We start from the raw sequence: 24,059 nt of genomic DNA on the forward strand, positions 1-24,059 counted from the left end.
GGATAGAGTGGTGGTCAGAGAGGACCTCTCTGGAAAGGGGACATTTGGGTAGAGGCTTGCAGAGAATGAAGGACTGAGTCATGCAGGGTTCGGGGGGAGAGCTCTGCAGAGCAAAGACTGAAGGGGCCAGGGCAGCAGCACATGCAGAGGGAAGAGGGACAGTGAGGAGGCCAGAGGGCTAGAGAACGAGGCAGGAGAGTAGGAAGAGACAAGGTCCTGGAGGCAGTGGGGGCCAACTCCGCAGGAGCCGTTAGGCCTTCCGATGGGAAGTCTTTCGGAGGCTTAAGGCTGAGATGAGGCTTGGTGTGTCCTGAGGCTGTGGTGTGGGGAACATAGATGACGTTGTGTCTTCCCACTATGTTACATCAGGAAGTATGCACTGTCAGTTCACGGGTGCGTGTCCGATTTCTCCATGTTACGGTACCCTTTCCCTTGTAACTAATAAGTAATCTATGGAGTGATATTTTGAGACTATGAATACCCTATTCCCCAATGACCTTTCACCCAATGGTTTTAGCATCCATGATGATCTTTACCTGAATTGGCTACTGCTGCAAAATGGTGATTTTCTAATTCTATCATTCATTCATATTATCTATTTGATAATTCTATAAAGAAAGCACCCCTTTTTTTCTCCCATAGCACCCCTTACCCTACTTTTTCATGTCAGTAGATTTAGATTGGTTTTTAATATGTTTTAACCCATTACTATTCTTTAAAAAAAAAAAAGAATGAAAGTGGTACATTTGAAGGCTTTATACCTGAGATGTATGTGGTATGAATAGCTGTAGGGAGCAAGGGTCAAAGCAGGGCAAATCTTAGGAGGCGGAAATCCAGAACAGAGATGCTGGTGGCTCGGGCTGGTTGAGAGTGGTGGTAAGTGGCCAAATTCAGGCTTCGCTTTGAAGATGGAGCCACAGGATACGCTGATATGAGGTGTGAGAGAGAGCTGCAAAGGATAACTTCAGGGTATGGCTTGAGCCGGAAACTACAGTTGTCATCTACTGTGAGGAAGATGATGGGTGGAGAATTAGGGGTTCTATCACACCACAAAACCTCCTGATTGACTAAGAGAAGTGCAGACTTTCCTGGGACACCCCTGGGGTGGGGAGGCAGGATACATGGGCAAGTGTGAGACAAGAGCGCTCACTTTTAATCAAATGTTCCACCCACTGCTGGCCCCTCTTGACCATCACAGCTCTTACACCTGCTCCACACACAGGCCCCCTAGATTCCTCACCGTCTGCCATCCTTCATGCCCAACGTTTCCAGAAGAGCTCTCCCTCACCGGATGACCCAGTCTCTTTCTCTGCCACAGCCTCTGCTTCCCCAGAACCCCTACACTCGAGGGGCTCCTCCTCCATTACCGCCTACTCTGCCTCCTAGTCTGCTCCACTCTGCCAAAGCTCTCCCCATGCATGGTGACTGTCTCTCTCGAGTCTGGGGCCTCCTTAGGGTTCCTGTGGCTGTCAAATATCTCTGAACCTCAGTTGTAAGCATGGTTTGTCCATGTGCCTCATGAAAATTACTCCAAGTTCCATGGCCAATAAGACTTTTCCAGAAGATTCCCTGGTAGTCGAACACACAGAGGAACTCCAGGGGGCTCAATGACCTTAGTCCACGTGCAGACACACTCTCTTCTGATACAATTGGAAAATCTTGTTATAAATATGCTCTAAAGTTATTGGTCCCTAAACACCAGTTGACTGGCAAGTGTTGGAGTGGTTGCATGAAAATCACACTAGGCTCAGCACCAGAGATTATGATTTCATGTTTCCAGGCGGTGGCCTGGGAGTCAGTATTTAGAAAACGGTCACTCTCCTCAGCAGTTTCATCTTTAGCACATTTAGGAATTCTGCTTTAGATGAAAGAGGGAAGGGTGTTCTAGCCCTGGAGAGGTTCTCTCTCTTCTTGCTTTAAACAGAATGATTATTGCAACCTCTAGCCTACTGGGGCACCAGGCTGTCCATCACATGTACTGGATTAGACAGAATTTATTTGGGGACAGAGATGGAGAGAATAGACGAAAAAAACTCTAGTCTCTGCCCTTGAGAACTCAGAGCCAATGAGTGAGACAAGACTGTCACAAATGAAAAACACTTAAGAGCATTTATAGAACAGATACAACTAAATGTATATTAATATTCAGCAAACAGAGGGAGTGTGACTGGCAGGCAAAAGAGAGGTGGAGAAAGGCTGAATTTGTGAAGGAGAAAGGAGCATTAAAAGCTCCAGGTTGGGAAGGAGTTCATGTTTACATCCAAACTGTTGGCCCATCTGCTTCTGTCACTTAATATGGAACGGTTCTCTGGAGAGACATGCCAGGCGGGGAGTGCAGCTGTGAGGCTATAATGGGGGTGGTTCGCATCTCACTCTCTTAGGCAGCAAAAAAATTCACTACATATGTGGTGATCAGCTGGGGGGGTGTGAGGTGGAGGAACTCCAGACCGTGACCTGGGAGGCAGCGAGGCCAGAGGGACGGCAGGGATTCCCAATTTCTCTGCTCTTGCTCTTGCTCCAGGCCGGAGCTGTGTCCCTTTTGCTACAGGGCATCTCCTTTTCCTGAACCAACCCTTTCACAGGTACCAAGCCACATCCAACAGCCATTAGTAGGCCCCCACCCCTTTCCCAAGGGAAAAGGGTTTTCCCCAGGCTATAATGAAGGACCTCTGTGTATTTACAGTAGAACGAAAGTGGGTGACTATACGAAGTGGGGGCCTCTTCTCCAAGGAGCCTCACCAACAGCCTGTCGGCCCAGACCTGTCTCTATGGGTAGGACAGGTTTTCCCAAACTTGCCTGCTTATCAGAATCCTCTGGGATGCTTGTTAAAAATACAGGTTTCTGGGCCCCAAATTATAGCTACTGAATCAGGATCTTCAGAAGAGAAGCTTTAAAAAAAAAATTCTTTGGATAGGGTAAATTTGAGAAATTGTGCTAAGCCACATACCCTCTCTTACCCATGGGTGACCTAACTAACGCATGCCCCTGCTGGACAGCTGCTACCTGGGCTAGGCTGAGGGCAGCATTTATGGAGGAAAAAGAGTGTTTTTCTGTATAAAGACCAATAGCAACAACAACAATAACCAACCTTTATGGACTGTGCACCAGGTACTATACTGGGGACTTTTTTTTTTTTTTGGATTATCTCATGCAATCCAATCCTCTCAATAAACTAATGAAGTGTGTGCCACTGTTGTCTCTGTCTTTTCAGATAGGGAGACAGAAAGAAGGGAAGTTAAGTGACTTGTCCAAAGGCACACACAGCTAGCAACTGGCAGAGCTGGGTCAGAATGCAGGCTTCTGACTCCTAAGCTCTGTCTCTTCTCCAGTGCACATTGTTGATCCTGGGACCTTGAATCAACTAGCTGCACTCTAACAGAGAGCTTACCAGCCCAATTCACACCTCGCTGCCTCCCAGTATAGCTGTAATTTGGGGCCCAGAAAAGAAGAGGAAGCTGAAATTTATCTTAAACTCTCTAGTGGGCATATGAATAAGGGGTGAAGTGAAGGAAAGCTCGGAAGGACGCTGATCCCTCATGTTGGTCCTCAGGTACTGGAACTCCTTAAGCAACCTGGTGGCATCGTTGCTGAACTCCGTGCGCTCCATTGCCTCCCTGCTGCTGCTTCTCTTCCTCTTCATCATCATCTTCTCCCTCCTGGGAATGCAGCTCTTTGGAGGAAAGTTCAACTTTGATGAGATGCAGACCCGGAGGAGTACATTTGATAACTTTCCCCAGTCCCTCCTCACTGTGTTTCAGGTACGGACTCTCCTCTGTTGGGATTATGGCCAGAAGGGTGGTCAAGTGGTGGGGGAAGGGGAGCAGGAAGAAGGAGCCTCGACAAGGTGGTGGGAAGCTTCACCCTCGCACTGGGCAGCCAAAGCCAGCTAGATCAGCCATGGGGGCCCATGGCTGGGAGAGCCTTGAGTTCTTTTTATAGTTTCCCCTACCCCCAGGGTCCATGGAATCCCACTGCTGGATGGACCATTGAAAAAAGATCTAATTGAGAGGTTTATAAACTTTTTCTTAGCCACAGAACCAACCCTTCATTCAAATAAATTCTACATGAAAGGCCAAAATATAAACAAATAAAAGCAGGTTGCTCTTGTCGGGGAAGGGGAGGATAGTGCTCTATCTTTCCTACCCACCACGCTTATCCCTAGAAAAAAATATAACTAGCCCATCAAATTTGTGATTTCATAGATATTTTGGTTTAGGGCAAAGCTAAAGTAGCACTCATCGAGTTTAAAAGTAGATTGATATACATAAAAATGAATAATGTGTAGATGTTGCCAAAATCTTAAAGATGATACCCAGCCAACCAATGTTTGGGGAGAACCGGTCATGTATTACTCGCTCAATGACTGCATTTCACATTTGTAAAGGGGCCCTTAATGCCTTAATTTAAGGAATGGCTAGTGATGGCCATCTCATGTACCGTATGTGGATATAGGAAGTATTTTGACCGGGAAAACCTTTTCAGTCAGTCACTCCTCAAATAATAGTATGCCAGTGGCCATGCACTTTGTCTCCTAGGTTAGGAACAAATTGCCAAGTCAATAGCTCAGAGCCCCTGGGAGGAGAACTTGGGGCCAGAAGGAGGGATAGAGGTGGAAAGAGATTTCAGGCATCTTTATTAATGTAGTGGGGCAGGGCAGGGGAGTTTTGGGGTTTGCTGTTGGTCTAACGCTGTGTCCCTTATTGGTGGGAATGTGTCATTCAGATCCTGACCGGGGAGGACTGGAATTCGGTGATGTATGATGGGATCATGGCTTATGGCGGCCCCTCTTTTCCAGGGATGTTAGTCTGTATTTACTTCATCATCCTCTTCATCTGTGGAAACTGTATCCTTTGCGCCTGCCCTCTCACCCCTGCTGCCCACCCTCCCTTAGCCTACAGCACGATGCCAAATAGGTGTGCCCGAAGGTCCAAAGTCAGGCCTAAGAACTATGGTTGCCCACCCACAGAGCACCCAGGCAAGTGGGGGAAAGTATGCTCTGGGGGAGAAAACAGTTCCCAGCCCAGAACCACCTTAGTTGGAGGTGGGTCTTGGTGGAAGCCAAATTCATCTTGTAAGTTCATCTTCCTGTACAGCTGTGGCCACAGTGTTGCCTGACTCCAGGAGGAGTGTCTGTGTGAGCAACACCCCCTGGCGTGGTGGCGTGCAGCCACTCACTTAAGCTCCTATGTGAACGCACCTGGATTAGAAGCCCTGGCTGCCCTGTGTTGCCACATCTGATGGAGATAAGAGGCTTAGTTGACAAAGCCTCAGCCTTGAAATGACCTTCATCTCTCCTCCCTGCTTTCTGGTCAGTGTCCCGCCCTCTGAAGCCTCTCTCTGGGACTTTAGTCACAGGCAGAGCTGGATGGGCTTCGCCAAGCAGACCTGACAAATCCATGGGCAGTCTTTCTGGATCTCAAATGCAGGCAGTCTTCTCCCCTGGTCACAAACCTGTGAAGGTTGTATGCAGAGTCAGGTGGTAAAGTGAAAGCAGCTCTGGCCCAAGATTTAAGTTTAAATTGCAGCTTAATGTAGTGCAGAAAGCATGGACACTGGTCCCAAAGACGGGCAGCGTGACCTCAGGGAAGGAAAGGTTCTCCACCCTTGGTCTCTGTAAACTGGGATGATAAAATAATAGTGCCCACTATTTAACGGGTCACTCTGAGGTTTGAGGGGGTAAGGCCCAAGGGCAGGTATCTAGCAGCACCTTGGGCAAGCCCTCAACCCCTTGGGATGTGATTTTTCTGTGTGTGAAATGGTATGACTGTTGGGTACCTGGGGGCTGAGGTCAGACTTAACAAATGTTAAGACCTCTTTCAGCTATACTTTCTTTGATTCTGCAGTTATCTGACCCACAGTATTTCCATTCAAGGTTGGGGATGCAGAGAGGAGAAAAGGACAAACAGCTGCTTCAATTAAGAGCATCCAAGTTTTGGCCAGCTCCACTGGACCCTGTATGCATGGCTCACATTAAGAGTTGGCAGAGATGTCAGGCTGCCTCCTCAGTTCCCAGTTGTAATGAACAGCTCTTAAGAACATGCTGCATTCTGCTAGAGACAGTGCTGTTTATAATGTCAATTATAGCCAGTCATCTCTGTGGGGAAACCAGTAATGAAACCCAGCAATTAAAGAGCAAGGCCGGGCTCGCTGCCGCACTCCCTCCCCACTCTAGCCTGCAAGCTAACCTGCTCAGCCTTAGAAAACTCCAGGCAGCCAGTAGGGTGATGGGGAGGGAAAGGGGCGGAAACGGGACACCCCTGGGCTCAGAACCCCTCAAAGTGAGTCACCATTGAGCTCTCTCTGTGGGGAACTCTACCCCTGCATGTCCTGCACCCTCCCTGTCCCCTATGCCCACTGAAAACCCCAAGGCCAAGGGTCGTTTTCTTTAAGAATGGACACAAACAGATATCCTACTGAATGTGTTCTTGGCCATTGCTGTGGACAACCTGGCTGATGCTGAGAGCCTCACATCTGCCCAAAAGGAGGAAGAAGAAGAGAAAGAGAGGAAGAAGCTTGCCAGGTAACCCTCTAAGCTGAGTCAGGCCCAGGGTCTCAGGGCCTCGTTCTGAAATGCCATCCCCACTGGTGGTAAAGAAAGGGGTGGGCATGGCCTCTGTTGGCCTCCGTCCCTCCCAGAAGGGCACTGGGTTTGCAGTGTCCTAGAGTAGATTGGACCTCTCTCCTAATTCCTAGGCATTGCTCTAAAGTAGAGACCACCATGAATTACAGTCTCTGCGAAGGTGTCACATTTCCCCACCTATCTAAGAAGTTGGGGAATTCTCTTTTGAGAAGAAAGGTCATCATAGGTAATGGGAGCAAAGGATGGGGAGTGGGGGTAGGCAGCAACTCAGAGGAAAAATACAGCTCCTGCTGAAAGACAGATTCCTCCTCACTGTTTTGTAATTTGTCTCTGGTGTTAAGAAGGTGAAATAGGGCTCTATGTTGTCCTCCATCATTGTCTAGACAGGGCTATCATAGGCTATACATCTGCTGGGTACTGAACAGAGTTCTCCAGGAGCCAATCCTGAATGAGATCCAGAACCTTTCTCTGATTTAGATGGACTGGAGCAGGCCAACCGAGTGCCAGACAGGGCAAGGTGTGACCAGGTGCCTGGATCCTGGGCCTGACCTAATAGCATTTGTGATCAAGCCAAACATGGCATGTGCCCTGGGTGAAGGAAGGTGGATGTAGGCCCGGGGAATCTGCTCTCACTGGCCCCCGGCAGACCACAGGGTGGTTCCCTATCACTCCAGTAAACATCCCTTTATTTTTTACTCCTGCTGACCGGCCAGGACTGCCAGCCCAGAGAAGAAACAAGAGGTGATAGAGAAGCCGGCAGTGGAGGAGACCAAGGAGGAGAAAATTGAGCTGAAATCCATTACAGCCGATGGAGAGTCCCCACCCACCACCAAGGTGAGGCACCGTCTCGGCCCAGGAACTAGGGGAGCCCTTGCTGAAAGAAGGCAGACTTCCCAGGCCAGATCCCCACGGAAGGAGCAAGAACGGAAAGAGACGCAGAGTAAAGCCGGCAAGGGTTGAGCAGGAGAGCTTAGGGACGTGAAGAGCAGGCAGAAGGGTTGGATCCCGGTCTTCTATTAATGTCTTGAACGGTCCGTGCAAAGTAACAGGATATATTTTTGAGTCAACAGCTCAGCCACTGACTATAACTCAGTTTCAGGGCTACTCCAATTCTCTAAAACTATGGAATATATCTAACTGGATTCTGCCTCCTCCCCCTTGGCTACCTAGATCAACATGGATGACCTCCAGCCCAATGAAAATGAGGATAAGAGTGCCTACCCCAACCCAGAAACTACAGGTACCAGTCTCACTGCCTAACCCTGAGATGGGAGGTTGGAGGGTAGAGATCCAAGTTCTAAAGCCGTATGGAAGTTAGCCATGTATTAGGGACTGATGGTTGCAATTTTTCTCTACAAGGCAGAGACTGCAATTTCTTGCATTACTAAATGTCTCTTGTCTCTGTACCAAGACGATTACCAATTACCATCTGGGGGAAAACTCTGCTCCTGGTTTCCTCATAATAATAGTAAGATCAAATAAATTAATAAGATTAAATAAAATAATAAGATTAAATAAATTGTGTTTGAGCAGAGCTTTTGTGTCCTTTGGAAGATGGATCTTGTATACATTTAAGGTTTTATTATATCCTATGTTGTAAAATCATTATTAATTTATGTAACTTATTAGTATAACATGTGTTGCAGCATTATGCTCACTAAATAATAATAGTAAATTCCAAATCTGTCTTGCCCTTACTTAGGAGGCAGTGCTGAGTACAAGGACAGCTGCAACCACAGATGTCCCACTTGTTGCTTTGTAAAATGCTGCCTGGTCTCTTATTATAAGGAGAGCTGGTACCAACTCAGTCTTCTCCATTTCTACTCAATATGTAAATTGGCAAGCAGTCTCCTTTGAGAGGGTTTTCATGTCAGAGTTCCTTCAGCCTCCCTCGGGGATTCACTTCTCTGCCTCATGAAACTCCATATCCTGTACCATCCCTGGGCCTGCCTTCCTTTTACCCAGAATTGCAGGTATTATCACCAGCTTCAAGTTTGCAGTCAATTACATAAAGGGACTGTTGAGCATACTGACATTTCTGTGTGTTTTAGGCTGTATCTGGGTTAGTGACCATGTTAGGTAGCTAACAATCTTCCACATTTATGAGCAAAGCTAGGTTTTCCTTTTTGCATTCCCTCCACGGGTTCTCTGCTGGATTGTCTGCAAGGACACTAGCAGCCATCTTCTGTTGTCCTGGGGAAGCGGGCTCCCTGCTGTCATCCCATTCTCTCATCTCCCTCTACAAGGGCAATCGGACGGACGGGGCTCCCTGGGACTTTGGGACAGAAGAGCAGGCAGGGTGTTTCCAGGTGTGAGGCACCGAGCCTTTTGAAGTCTTAAAACCCATCTGGTGGAAACTGTTACAGAATTTCAAAGATGTACTAGAAATATTGACCAAATGCAATGGGAGGACCTATTCTAGAGTTTAAATGAACAAATAAATTTTAAGGTAATTGAAGAAAAATTGAATATAGACTGGGAACTAAATGATTTTAAATAGTTTTGGCTAATCTCGTTAGTATAATAACATTGTAGTTCTATTGTAGTTCTATTTTTAAAATGCTGAAGTTTTTATAGCTAGAGTCTAAAATGTTTAGAGGTTGCTTTAAAATACTCCATCCTCAAAAAATGAGGGCAGAGAAAATAAACGAAATAAGTTGAGCAGACTGTCAATCCCTGTAGAAGCTGGATATGAAGGTCCACCATGTGAGTCTCTCTACACATAGGATTATTATAAGGAGAGTTATTATTATTAAGGATCAAAAGAAAAAGACAGTTATAAAACAAATCTCTCTGGGCCCTGAACAGAGCCTGTCCCACCTGCCTGCACCTCCCTCCACATAGCTGCAGCCAGTCCCATACCTGTCCCCTCTACACGGCAGTGGGGCAGACACACACCTATGACAATAAGCTCAAATTTCAGTATTATAAATATACTCATGGCTTTTCTCTTCTTTGTTGCTCTAATGAAATCAAAAAGAAGCAGGTCAAGGGAAAAAAAGACTAATTGAGGCTACTAATGTCACCCTATTGGCCGTGATAGAAAGGCCTCTCTGTTGACGCAACTTTGAGGATTCTTGGAATGGTTTTGTTTTTAAACTGAAGAGCTATCCCCACACTACTGATTCCTCAGGATTTTTTAGATTTTTTAGTGTGTATTCTTTTCCCTGATCATGTGGTCTCCCTTCTCTACCTTCCTCCATACCCAGGCCTTTGTTTCTCTTGGTCTCTAAGCTGCTTCTATGTCTGGTCCATAGATAACTGAGGCTGTCCTGCCTCAGCTCCCCCACCACTACCACTTAGGCCTTTAAAGCCAGCTCTTAAGGCCCCCCATTTGTTCACTATCTCTGGTTTCCATTTTCTTACCCAAGGACAGTGTGCTTTTAAAGCTGGTGTCTCTACCCTCTACCCGCTGCTTCCCACCCAAGACTAAATTAGCTCTGCTTCTCAGCTCCTCCTACCTCCTGTTCCCCGCTCTGCCTCTATGGGTCAGCTCCTGTCTCCCAAGGACACCCCCTGAGGTCACTTGACCTGTTGTCTCTATTCTTGTCGATACCTCTTTCCTGCTTGCTTCTCCTCTGAAACATAAAAGGCCAAGAGCCTGATCTGCCGTAGTCCTCCCAACCACTGCCCCTTCTGCTTTTGCAGCCTCTGGGCAGCTAGCCCCTGCTGTGCCCACTTTGCACAGATGCCCCTTGGGATGTGCCTCTGGTGAGCATTCGCCTTGCCTCACTTTCCATTAGACTTCTGGAGAGAAAAGGGACAGTGCCAGAGAACGCATATCATGCTCTCTTCCTGCTCCCCTCTGCTTCTTCCTCTCTCCCTTTGCCATTACCCCTCTCTCCAGGCTGCTGTGTTTGCTTGTCCAGGTTGCTCCCAAAGGTGGGTATTGGAGTGGCCGAGTAAGAGCTGAACTCCATCCTGCACTCTGCTAGCCAGGGCTCCTGCCCTCGTGTGAACACCCAGAGGAGGGGCCTGCTTCTAATTCGCAGAGCAGCCATACAGGCCAGCAGCGGAAGCCAGTCAGTCCTGCAAAGCTCCCCAGTTGGTTTTAGCTTCCAAGCTTAGTATACACTAAATTTTAGAACTATCTACTCACCTAGGAAAGAAAGCTTTGTGCCAAGGTTGTGCTTTTATTTAATGGGTTAATTTATTTGAGTGAAATACATGTTCTTAAGAGTTGCTAAGGACTTAAAATTAATGAGTATACATGAAAAAGAAACGTGAATGACACCAAAGAATGGATAGCACAGCACCAAATGTCATGGGGGAGAATTAAACTGCTGCAAGGGGTTCAAGGAGGAGAGCAGTGAAGTAGAGGCTGTCAGGGAGGCTTTGCGGAGAAGGGTGGTCCTGACTGGGCTTAGAATTCGGAGAGTTGAAGGGAAGAATTTATTTCAGGACCATACTTTTATCATAGGCACAGAGCTGGAAGAAACCTTGGAGATATTAATTCACTTAGTAGCTACTTAGAAAGCACCTACTATGTGCCGGGTACTGTGGCAGGCACCGGATACACCTGCTCTCCTGGAGCTGACATTTCAGTGGGGAGACAGACAAGGAGCAAGAAAGCAAACCAACCAGAATGGATACATCAAGGAGCAACAAGTGTTACAGTTACAGTTACTGGGACGCTGCTTTGGCTGTAGGTCAGTAAAGACCTTTTTGAGAATGCAACATTTGGGCTGAAACCTGAGTGAGTCAAAGGAACTAGATGTATGGAAATCAGAAGAAAGAGCTTTCTAGCAAGTACAGAATCTCTGCGGCGGAATGCACTTGACTGTGGAAGAATCCAAAGAGGCCTGTGTGCTGGGGGCAGAGAGAAGCAGGGGGACAGGGCTAGGGCATGAGAGCAGGGCTAGGCCAGAGCAGGTGCACAGGGCCTCCAAAGCCGTGCGAGAGGTTCAGGCTGATCTGATGCAGCGGAGAAACACCTCAGGCAGAGCAGGACATGATCTGATATCTGGCTTACCCTTTAAATGACTCATTCTGGGTGCCATGTGGAAAGAGGCAGTAGATGATCAAGAGTAGTACTGGGACAGTGGGGACACTATTGCAGTCATCTAGCTTGGGCCTAGATGATGGTGCTGGAGATACAGAGAAATGGTGGGACTTGGGTGCATTTTGCTGGAGGGGCCGACTGCTCTTATCAATGGCTTAGAAGCGGTAGCGAGAGAACGAAGAATGAAGGGTGACTCTGAGGTTTTGAGTTGAGCCAGCAAAGAGGAGATACTGGATGCAGAAAGTGCATCCTCAGCCTCTTCTCTCAGACTCTCCCCGCACAGCGCCCCTCTGGACATTGTGCCTTACCAATCATGCATTCCCTTTTAGAACTCCAGGCTACACTGAAATATACAGTGGTTTTACTTTTGAATGCTGTAACCTATCATCTGGAAAGCGGCAGCAACTCCACAGTGCAGCCGGGCCTCACTTATCACACTCTTTTAAACCTCCAAGAACAGAGAAGAGAAAATAAAGACCCCAAAGGGTCCCACTGGTGCTCAGGAGTGGGAGCCTAGGTGGTTCGGCTGCCAGCTCCAAAAATGAACTTTACCTCACTTTTCCTAATCTATCAACCTTTCTCTTTATACATAATACGTGTAAAGCATCACATGCTGTCAAATTTCTGTCCCTTTACAAATTTGAGTTTGTCCTTCAGAAATGGTTTTCTCTTCCATATATGCCTGGAATTCAGCGGGTGTGTGTCTGAATGGACCCACTGACTCGCCTCTCCCCAGGAATGGAGATTGCTGTAGAACTTCATAACAGCGAGGCAGACTGTTACAGGTGAAGGAGCATGCAAAAATTCTCCGTTAGAAACTTAGTAAATATGTTTTTCTATGAACACAGATGATTAAGAAAAACATTAAACTACCTATTACCAAATTATCATGCATAAAAACTGTCGTGTCTTTTGGAGCAAAACTGAAAAGAATACAAACAGCTAGGCAGAACTTTAAGATCCTTCTCAGCTGAATTTCACTTGTAAGTCTCACAATTTAGGCCAACTCTGGTTTTACTGATTTTTCTTTAAGTAAAAGACTTTACTTTTATATACCAAGGTTTGGTATGAAAGCTTTAACCCTTGGCCTGTACACAATTTTTCATCTTGTGCCTCTCTCATGCTGAAAATATTAATTGCCTTGTTGGTCAGCTCTAATTACACTAGGGAAAGCATTCGATTTATTTAATCTATATTCTGCTGGTCCTCCAAAAAAGCCTTTGGTCCCTAAATGCTTCTTGCTTGATAAAGAACTACTTTCTGTGCCAGGCATTTTTTTCTCTGCACCACCTGGCTTCATTATAACCAGAAGAAGAGAGAGCATGAAGAGGAATGGCTGGTCCATAAGCCAAATTTCCCATAACTACCTTTCCAACCAGCTTAGTCTCCACCTGACCTTCTTCTTTTGCAAATTCCCCTTTCTTATAAAGCTATGTTGGTATATAAGTTTAATCATCAGGAAATAAGAGCTACTAGGTGCCAGGCACGGTTTCTCTTTCCAGGGTTTTCAGCACATAAAGAGATGGAACAGATACATGTAGAATCAATATCCAAGGTATTGTGTCCTAAGTACCAAGTGAATGCTAGAGGCCAAAGATGCTGCTGGAATTCACAGGTTCCGTCTCAGGAAAGCCAGGTGAAGGATGCCGTCTGAAGTGGGAATCCTCATAGCTCTGTAAAGAAGGAGATGAAGTGCATTTCAAACACGGAGGGAGCTTGAGGAGAGGAGAAAGCACATAGCAAATTTATTTGTTTCCTGGAGCTGCTGTAACAAATTGCCACAGACAACAAAAACGCACTCCCTCAGTTCTGGAGCTGAGAAGTCTAAAATCAAGGTGTTGGCAGGGCCATGCTCCCTCTGAGGCTCTAGAGAGAACTCCCCCTTGCCTCCTCCTAGTTTCTGCAGGTTGCCGGCAATTTTTGCTGTCCCTTGGTGTTAGCTGCATCGCTCCAGTCTCTGCCTCTGTCTTCACATGGCCTTCTCTGTGTGTGTGTCTCTGTGTCTCTCCTTAGAAGGACAACAGTCCTTGAATTTAGGGTCCACCTTAGTCCAATATGACTTCATCATAACTAATTATATCTGCAAAGACGAGATTTCTAAAATGAGGTCACATTCTGAGGTTCCAGGAGCATATGAATTTTATGGGCCTTATTCAACCCACTATGGTGAGTGTTCAGAAAATGGTTTGATGTAAATAGAAAGTTTTTCAGAGAATAACAGCAGACAAAGATCCGTCTCTAAGACTAAGAAAGATGCCAAGCACTAATTTACAGACTAAGAGTCTCTCCCGTGGGTACAGACAGTAATAACAACAGCTAACATTTCATAGTACTTGCTGTGTGCCATTCAGAACTATTATATGCGTGAACTATTATCTTATCTTACAGATGGAGAAACTGAGGCACAAAGAGACTAAATAAACTGCCCATAGCCAGAAAGAAACAGAGCCAACATTTGGATCAAGGCTTTGGCCGGAGAGTCCATGCTCTTAACTCCCATTCCCCTTCTAAACGTTTTAAATGCATTTGATCAGAACAGGGCATGTGCTGATCTCCTTCCATGGGCAGTGAGCTTGCAAGCAAAGGAAGAAGTCATTTGCCTTTGGTCCACATTAAACGTGGCCACTGGCTGAGAGAACAAAGGAGCTTCTTTAATTGACATCAATGTCTAGACCTTTGAATGAAGAGCCTGTTGTGGTCAACATTATTGCCCTATTGTTCCTATAGCACATGATTGTTTTATATTTTTAGGAATGGGGAGAGTGTTGATTTTAAACTCCTGGAACCTTCAAGGATGTGGTTGTTTGCAAGGGATCCCACAAGTCAACTAAGCCATACCCTATCCCCGACCTGCAGCCTACATGGACTATTACATCTGTCAATGCCCTAGTCTCACCTGGTCATCTTTTCTAGCACCTTACAACTAGGATGACCAACCATTCCAAATTACATAGAACTGGGGGGTTTCCTGGGATTTGGAAATTTCAGTTTAAAAACCAGGACAGTCCTGAGAAAACCAGCATGAGTTAGTCACCCTATCATGTGCTGCCAAGAAAGTCTTTCTCAAACATAGATGAACTCCAGCAGTGCCCACAGTGAGAGAGCTGAGTGTCTGTCTTGGTTAGTACCCTATGTTTTCAGAGATACAAACGATGTTTTGATTACTGTAGTAGGAAGGTATCGAAAGTAGGCAGCACAGTGGTAAAAATAAATGGGAATAGTGATGTTGTTTAGAATGGTGCTTTTTTTCTTACAGGAGAAGAGGATGATGAGGAGCCCGAGATGCCTGTGGGCCCCCGCCCACGACCACTATCTGAGCTGCACCTTAAGGAAAAAGCAGTGCCCATGCCAGAAGCCAGTGCATTTTTCATCTTCAGCCCCAACAACAGGTGTGTGAGAATGGTGGGAAAGGTGGGACTCTGCTCCCTCAATGATCCAAGCCCAGCAGGTGCCAGCATCCTTTAACCTCTGGATAGAGCCTGGGACTGCCCCAGCTCCCCACAGTTTGTGTAAAGAGAGGGACAGGTTTTGTCCCTCAGCACGTTAAATGTATTATTCCACTGTAAAGTCAGCTGTCATTCCTACTATCATTTTTTATAGGTAATCTGCCCCTTATCTCTTTTTAGGAAAAAGAGTTGTAGATTCTGAATCAGTAGGCCTGTGTTTTTTTTTCTCTCCATTTTTTGAAATGTGTAAACTCTGTTTCCATTCTTTTAATGTTTACCCTTGGTAGTCAGTAAGCCTACTTAATTTAACAAAGTCTAAAGCTAAACAATATCCTAAACCTCATCCAGTAAAATCAAAGGAGCTTAGACAATTTTAACTCCTCTCAATTGCTCCTGCCTTACATGTTATTGTTGATTAGTGTTTGATCTTGACCTTTATATTTAACCCAAGTTAGACATTATTATCAGAATTAGAATTATTATATAAACAGTATATACTTGGATTTACATATAACTTACCAGTTTGTCCTCTGCAGTCATTTTCTTTCTTCCTGAAGTACATTTTTTCTTTTTTCTTTTTTATTATACATTTTCAAATTTTTCAATTACAATTGACGTACAATATTATATTGGTTTCAGGTGTCCTAAAGCACATTCTTTGGAAGTTCCTGTAGTTCCTTTATGGTAAATTTGGCCTCTGTTTATCTGTAATTCTTTTCATTTCTTGTTCTTGAAAGATACTTTTGCCATGTACACAATTTTAGAATGCCAGGTTTTGTTCCTCAGGATGTTAAATGTATTATTCCACTGTAAAGTCAGCTGTAATTTCTACTCTCATTTCTTTGTAAGTAATCTGCCCCTTATCTCTAGCTGCTTTTACCATCTTCTGTTGCCTTTGACATTGTGCAGATTTATTACCATGTGTCTAGACATGGATTTCTTTCCATTTATCTTGCTTGAAATATGCTTCCTACATCTATGGATTTATATTTTTCTTCAGTTCTTGAATGACATGAAATTAGAATAAGAATTGCTATTTTTTAAAACATTGCAGCCATAATCTCTTTAAATATTGTGTCTCCTTCATTCTCTTTATTCTTTCCTTCTGGCACTCTAATTAGATATATGTTATACCTTCTCATTTTGTATTCTCTATCTCTGAATGTATCTTCATATCTTTCATCTCCTTATCTCTCTTTTGGTATTCTGGGTTAATTTCTTCAGATGTAGCTTCCAATTTCTTAATTCCATCTTCAACTTTATGTTACTGTTTAAACCAGTTTTTATGTCAACTGTTATGTTTTCTTATTTCAAGCAGTTCCATTTGTTGCTTGATTTTCCAGATCCATCTGTCTATATCTAACACTATCTTGTTAACTCATTGTCTTTGTGATCAAGTCCTTTATTTCATTAACTATTTCAAATATAGTTGCTCTATATTTTGTATCTGTTATTTTTAATATACACAGGCTTCAAGGGGTTGAAATCACTTATTTGTTGTTTTCCTGATTTCCCATCTTAGTGGCTTATATTCTGGCATGTTTAATGATCTCCGATTGTTACCTCAATACTTGATATTAATTGGCGAGATTTCTGTAGGCCTAAAGTATTATTGGGAAAGCTTTTTTTCAGTTGTTCTTTGAGAGTATAGGCTCAGCTTAGAGTTCCAGGCTTCTCTGCCCCACTTCAAGACTGGCTTGAAATGCAATTTCCTGATAGCAGAGTTGCTACTGGCATCTATCCTCAGGCAACTCTGTCCTTCCTGGCTACCCATCACACAGACCCCAGATCAGAGGATTTGTTTGTTTCCTTGTTTATTCGGGATGATCACTGCAGACTTCTCCTAACTCCCATGAAACCAGAATTGATTATCTCAAAGAGCCCGTTCTTTCCAGAACTTGGTGCTTGTGCAGTGGTAAGGTCTTTCAGAGAATTTAGTAAACCACAATGCCAGGAGCAGAGGTCTGAAGGACTGGGTTCAAAACTTCACTCCCTCACATTACAGGTTGTGTTTCTGGGCAGGCTTCTCCTTCCTGGGTTTCATTGTTTCTTTTTATGAAATGAAGATGATAGTACCTATATCCCCCTCCTAAACCGTCAGGATGAAATAGAATAGTATATAAGACAGCCTTGGCATTTAAGGATATAGCATTTGTGCTACTATCAGTGAGTGCCCAGATGTCCACATGTGTAATTATTTGTAATTGTGCTGAGGTGTGATGTTGAATTGCACACCTCGAAGCTATTCCGCAGGAGTAAATCACCTTAGTAGAGTGTAGGTTCAGCCAGCCTCTCAGCACCCACATCTCCGGGTGGCTCTGTTGTACCCTACACATAAAAATATGAAGTAGATCTCATAAAATGGGTTTACTTTAATGATGGGGAAAAGAAGTCCCCCAACACAACCCAGTTGTTAATGTCACAGCAGTATTTGAAATTATAGAGATTCCCAAAGGTCTCAGATGTAACCCTCTAAAATGACAAAAGTTTACTGTTGGTGAGAGTGCTTTGAACTACAACCTGCTGTGCAGACATGCCTCATGATGGGGGTGGGGGTCATGATTGTCATTACCTAGCAGTGGTAGTACTGAAGAGCCCAACCCGCAAACTGATTAGCATCTTCTATACGCTGAGGGGAAGAGCCGGTGCTCCTGGGACCCAGGGAGCTGCTCCCCTTGCCTTCTGACACACCTCTCTCCTCTCCGGCTTCCCACGCAGGTTCCGCCTCCAGTGCCACCGCATTGTCAATGACACGATCTTCACCAACCTGATCCTCTTCTTCATTCTGCTCAGCAGCATTTCCCTGGCCGCTGAGGACCCTGTCCAGCACACGTCCTTCAGGAACCATGTACGCACTCCCCTCTGTTCTCCGTCCCCCTACCCCCGAGAATGTGACCAGGCCTACAGCTTCTGTTGCTGACCTTACGGTTTAATCGGGAGCCCAATTCCAAACTTCAGTGTCAATACACAATCAACGTTTTTTTTTAGAAGATTAGGGCTTTGCTAGAAACTATCTAAGGACCACAAGCAAGTAAGAGAACTTGTACCCAAATGCCTGAGGCTGGCCCGATTGGCAAAAGTCAGGACTTTCATTGCCCTGTGGATATTCCCCAGGAAGCTCTGGTTCCCTGTAAACTTAGTAAAAGAGTAATCACTGAATTTCTGCCTTGCTCCCGGTATACTCTGAGCAGTCCTAATCATTGGGGAGAGGGAGAGCACTGGCAAATAGGTGCCAATGATAAGGCTGACCTTATATAAAAGAGAGCTTCTTTAGAAGTCGAAACTAAATTTGGAGGCCCACTCAAGGCTCTGGTGAACTACATGAAAGTCTAAAATAAAAACTGCTCTATCTCAAAGTCTCAAAACTTTTTCAAATCCCAACCAGTTGAGCATGAAGAGAGGAGCCCTCCAGTCTAAAGCCATAGCCCTGCAGACCACTTGCTGGTCCTGCTTGGTCCAGAGCTTTCTTACTAAGAAAGGTATTGGCCTTATCTCTGATCTGTTACCTGAGATATAATAAAACATGAAACCATGTGACCTGTCCCCAGCCTGGGTAGGCCTCATCTAGAGGCTCTCTTGTGCTGCAAAGGACCCAACACCAGTGAAGATTTCCACCAACATAGGAAGCTGGCTGAATCACACCAATGCCAGTTAAGAACTCTGCATCTTCCTGGAAAAAAACAACCAAACAAACAAAAAAAACCCACTCTCTGTTCTTTTGACAAGTATCTATCCCAGTGGTCTGATTTGAGTTTGTAAGTATTGGATTAATGAGAAAAGCATCAAACCAGATGCTACCCAGACCCAGGACCAGCCGAGGCCTACCCTGGAAGCTCCCCCTCACATATCTAGGGACTTCATCCAGAGCCATTAAGCCACCTGAAGCCAGCCTGCTTCAGGATCCAGAGCTGCATGTATGCCACTTGTCTCCTAACTCATTTCCACCTGTCTTCACGTGGAAAGGCTCAAGTGGTGTGTGTCATGGTTTTGAAGTGTGATTCCTTTTCTGGTGAACATCCACTGACCTCTCCTCCCATCCTGCTTTCTCCCTTCCCCTCCCCATCCCCACCCTGTTTCTCTTTGTTTTGCAGATTCTGTTTTATTTTGATATTGTTTTTACTACCATTTTCACCATTGAAATTGCTCTGAAGGTAAAGCCCCGACCCGCTCCCCTCCCCTGCTGCCCTCTTCCTGAGGCACTAGCTCTCTGCTGCTGTCTGCCGCTAACACACACGCTCCCGTTGGTGTCCGGTTCCCTCTCAGAGCCACTAATCCAATTGTGCTTATTTTTCAGATCCTAGGCAATGCAGACTATGTCTTCACTAGTATCTTTACATTAGAAATTATCCTTAAGGTAATGCAATCTGAGCAATGCATTCTCTCTGTCTCTGCCCTATCTGCCTTGTCTCTTTTCTCTCTTGTTTCTTTCGCTCTTTCTTTCGCGCTCTCAAGCCTGAAATCAAAAAAATTAGTGCCCTTCACTTTGTGCTAGCACTTTGCTCAGGCCCAGAAGAAACCTACCCCCACCCCCAACCTGCCTGGAAGAGACATTCAGCTGAATTGCACTGGAGAGCCAAGTACAGGCTGCCAAGGTCAACACTGATGCTGTCCTGTCCCCGGTCTGGCCCACACACCCCACACACCCCACACACCATCTCCAGGCAATCGAATCGGTGACTGAACCCTGCTTAGAACTCTCCTTCCCTCTTCCTGCCCAGAGGAGATACCACACAAAATCTAAAAGTGGAAAAGCTCGGGGGTGTGAGTCACTTTGGCTATGCCCATTGAAGCCAGTCATCAATACCTTCCTCCATAGTTGTGGCGGACGTTGGGGCTAAGCTAGAGTTGGGCCTCTGCGGCAGTAATCAGGGGCCGACGTGAAATTCGGAGCCAGTCTCTCAACTGAGGGATTTGACAGACAACTCTAGATTACTTCTGAACCCTCGGTTACCTGCTGAAAAGCTTTGTTACTATGCCCCTTGCCCTGAGCATGGAGGAGGGAGAATTACACTGGAGAGCCAAGTACAGGGGAGTGAGAACCAAGTGCTGAAAGAATCTGGAGCCCCAGGCCCCAAGACCCAGGCTGTGAGCGTGCAGGCCTGGCCCCACCGCCTCTGGCAGCTCCAGTGCTGGCAGCCCCATATATGGATACTGCAGCACGGTTATCCTGAAGCCATAGAACCTACCTCTGAACAGCATTAGGATGAGAGAGATTTTTGTCTGTTTTATCTTGTTATTTATATTAATATATAATTGATGTATTACTTATATTTATTTTACTGTGATTTCTAAGTTTTTCCTGTATACTTCTGGGCCTCTAAACCAATACGCTGCCAAGCTAGTTCCTCTGAGATGTAGGGTGTGAGTCCTGAAGCCTAGGAAAAGTACATTTCAGCATTTGTTCTCCTCTCAGGATGAGGGCTTGGCTTTTACCCTCATCCCAAACAGAAAGGTCAAAAGCTCTGGAGCACCTGCTTCAGCTTAGCATCTTCTTCCTGGGATATTCGCCTGAGATGCCACTCCCGAGGAGCCCAGGCTCCCTTGTCACCCCTTCAGGTAGTGGATACAAGCCAATGTCCACACCTGACCATGCGCCATGGCTGGCCCCAGCCCCTTCTTTTCCTGATGGAACGCCCAAGTCATGACCCAACCTTCTAACGTACATGATGATGCTGTCACTTCCATATACAATCCGAATGGGGCAGTTTGATGTGGCTTTTTTTTTTCTTGTCCAGACCCGTAGCTTCTGTCTCTGGTTCCAGCTAACAAGAGTGTTTCTCAGATTTTCTCTCTACCCAAGGAAAGCAATGTGGCTGGGCTCTGACTCCTGGGGGTGGGGAGAGGGCCCCGAGAGTTGCCTGGCTGCATTAGGACACACTGCTGTAAAACCCCCTTTCCAGGATGACCTGATTTTTCCTGGACTTCAGACTCAGGGAGGCATACAAACACTCAAAATTCTTTCCTGAGACAAGAAAAGTTCTAAGGCCCAATTCTCAGCACCCCTCTACGGAGCTTCCCTTGTGGATTTCAATGGTGCTGTTTTCCCTTCAAGGTTGCCATACAAGCAGAAGTGAATGGTCTCTTTACGAGCATTGTCATGGCAAGATCCTTCCCTCCCCATCCACCCTCACCCTTTTCTACTCTCTTATTCTCAGTGTGCTTCTAAATATAAACCCCAACCCCAGTACACTTTCCTGTACCTCCTTCCCATTGGGTCCCTCTGCCTGGCCCGGTGGCCTAGCATCCTGCAAAGGCACTGACAATGACAGTCTTCTTGAATGATGCAAAAGCCTATCACACAGAGGAGGGAAAAGGTGGAACCAGGACCAATGAGCAGAAATTACAAAAGATCAGACCCATTTAACAACTAGAATTGCTGCTTGTCCATGTGACTGGACAGAGGAGCATTCTTGCCCTTTTAATTCAGAGTCCATAATCCTATGTCCCACTCCTTTTCTCTCCTTAGGCTGAAAATAACCCCAGCCATAGGCTTTTCCTGGGCTTAGAAATTTTAGGAAGCAGGACCTGGGTAGGCATCAGTCAGCAAAACAGGGTAAAGGAAAGACTTTGCACTGGGTACCTGAACCTGACCTTTTTTGAAGCTCTGAATGCCACACGTGATTTTCAAATAAATGCTCCATTTTTTCAGCATCCATTTGCCCTTTCTCTTACAGCCACTCTTTCTCTGGCCCTGCTCTCAAGTTTCCACACACACACACACACACACACACACACACACACACACACACACCTCTTCCCTTGACAAAACAGGATCCCAAATGAAAGGACAGAAGTTGGCACTCCGAGACCCATTTGTCCACCTAATCGAGGAATGCTTTTCCTCAAATGTAGATGTCTCTGTTGCAGCTCAGGAGCATGCTTGTAATACCCAAGCCTGGAACAGGGTGGGAGCAAACCAGTACCTTCTCTAAGATGAAATTTAGGATGGCTAGTGAAGGTACTCTGCCTTGGGTAGGCACAGAGGCACTCTGGTTAACATGAACCATGAGAGCCACCCAAAGCCACTCCTAGGGTCCCAAATCTTCACTGAGAGACAGGGCCGCCAGCCCCTCCAGATGTCAGGGCTTCAGGAGAGATCTCCAATGATATTCCCCTGCAACCTTTTATATAATCTACCCACTTCTCGAAACTGTTGCAGGACACAGGTGCCTGAGTCCCTTGTGACCCCCTGCGGCAGGAGATAAATGGAAAGAATTAGGTTGCAAGAGCTATTTTTGCCAATTTCCCCTGTGTTTGCTTTTGAATTGCTCTGCAGACATGCTGCCCTGGGCATGCTCTGATTCCAAAGAGATAAACTGGACCCCAGGTGACCAGGGAGCCACTCTCAGTCTCTCAGCCATCAGCTTCAGATTTTTCCCTTTGGCTGATGCTTTGTAGCCCATGCCTTTCACGGCCCTTAACTGGAAATCCATTGCCCTTAATTCAAGTCAACAAAATTGGAAAGGCAATTTGTTGAGCACCTATGGTGGCTTCATACTGAGCTCTGAGGGAGGTGATAATAGCTTAGTCGTGTAACAATACTCATCATCCAAGGGATCTCAAGTGGTTTTCTGTACGCACCTCAGAAAGGCAGAGAATAGTGCGCTCACTTTATAGATGAGGAAACTTATCTTCCCTCATGCAGGAAGAATCCAGAATTCAACTTCAAGCTATCTGGCCCCAACACTTAGATGGCACTATCAGCAGGATAGTGTTCCTCACGTTTTACATGCTTACAACCCCGTAGGGTAGATATTATCACTCTCCTCATTTCTCAGATGACAAAACTAAAACACAGAGAAGTTAAGTAACTTGCCCAGGCCGCAGAAATAAAATACAATAGGGTTGGGATTCACACTCAGACAGCCTGGCTCCAGAGCCTGTGTTCTTTAACAAGGTACCACGTAGCCCCTATGAACATAGCTCTGGCCTTAAAGAACGTGCAGTCTAGAAGCAAGTCAGTAGAACTGAGTGTAGAATATTTGGCACAGATCATAAGCACTATTTGCGTCTAGGAAGTGGAGGGATGCTAACTGCCAGAGTCATTGGTAGAATTTCTCACTGGGCATTAAAGGACCACCTGTCCCAGTTTGCCTGAGAGTGAGGGGTTGCCCGGAATCCCAGACTTTCAGAAATGAACTGGGAAAGTCCTGGGAAACCAGAATGGTTGTGACTCTACTGGGCATGCTCAGCTTCCCCCCAGATGCCTTGTGTCCTAAGCTGGCCCTGAGGCAGATAGAATTTGGAAAGGAGGTTGGGAGACCTGGTCAGGGCAGCATCAGCAAAGGGCCTCTCAGAGCTGCAGCCATGGACCTGTGATGAGGAAGTGGAACAGGAGAGAGGGATGGCAGCCTGATTTGAAAGGGCTTCAAATTTAGGATTGAAAAGTCTGGAGTTGCCTGGAGCCACTGATGCATCCTGAGCTGGGGATTCTCTGGTGGTTGCATAAACAGTTTCAGAACACTTTTCTTGGCACCTTATCTCCTTCTTCAGTCCTGCCTACCCCCATCCCTCTGTTGCCTCACTGCTCTTCAGCAGGGCCCTGCCCAAGGGGTGCTATGGGAAGAAAGGGTGGTGTGAGGGGGTCTCTGGCTCTTGGGCAGGGGCCACTCATGCTCGTGTTTCCTGTGCCTCCCTGCAGATGACTGCTTATGGGGCTTTCTTGCACAAGGGCTCCTTTTGCCGGAACTACTTCAACATCTTGGACCTGCTGGTGGTCAGCGTGTCCCTCATCTCCTTTGGCATCCAGTGAGTAGGGCTCTCTCAGTCATGATGGGGCACACAAGTAGGAATGGGTGTCAAAGAGGACATAAAGACTCTGGGAGACCTTCCCGCACCCCACCCATGGACCCATGATGTGAATGGGGTGGGGCCTCTAGATTGTACAGCATGGCGGTTATGATTTCTTTTGCCCGTGTCCTCAATGTTGTGACAACTGGTATATGTTGATCCAGCAAGAATACGTTGAAACGTCTGGATCTCGCTGTGACCAGCAGGGCCAGCCCCAGTTATAATGAGAAGAATATCTCC

The 24,059-nt window shown here is 46.0% G+C and overlaps 1 protein-coding gene across 3 annotated transcripts in view; it reads left to right on the plus strand.

Annotated features, from left to right (window-relative positions):
- Positions 1 to 24,059, plus strand: part of CACNA1C (calcium voltage-gated channel subunit alpha1 C) — a 611,706-nt gene that overhangs the window by 500,016 nt on the left and 87,631 nt on the right. For 2 of the 3 annotated variants that reach the window (XM_039869218.1, XM_039869219.1), the window contains 9 exons: positions 3,552 to 3,759; positions 4,724 to 4,844; positions 6,407 to 6,521; positions 7,295 to 7,415; positions 7,752 to 7,821; positions 14,840 to 14,972; positions 17,748 to 17,877; positions 19,121 to 19,180; positions 23,671 to 23,777. In XM_039869218.1, the coding sequence (XP_039725152.1) occupies positions 3,552 to 3,759; positions 4,724 to 4,844; positions 6,407 to 6,521; positions 7,295 to 7,415; positions 7,752 to 7,821; positions 14,840 to 14,972; positions 17,748 to 17,877; positions 19,121 to 19,180; positions 23,671 to 23,777 (1,065 nt within the window). Of the gene's footprint in view, positions 1 to 3,551; positions 3,760 to 4,723; positions 4,845 to 6,406; positions 6,522 to 7,294; positions 7,416 to 7,751; positions 7,822 to 14,839; positions 14,973 to 17,747; positions 17,878 to 19,120; positions 19,181 to 19,323; positions 19,384 to 23,670; positions 23,778 to 24,059 lie in introns of all 3 variants that reach the window. The other variant, XM_039869216.1, reaches the window with a different exon arrangement.

This window comes from Pteropus medius, unplaced genomic scaffold (genome assembly GCF_902729225.1).
Source record: "Pteropus medius unplaced genomic scaffold, Ma_sr-lr_union100, whole genome shotgun sequence".
Lineage (NCBI taxonomy): Eukaryota > Metazoa > Chordata > Mammalia > Chiroptera > Pteropodidae > Pteropus > Pteropus medius.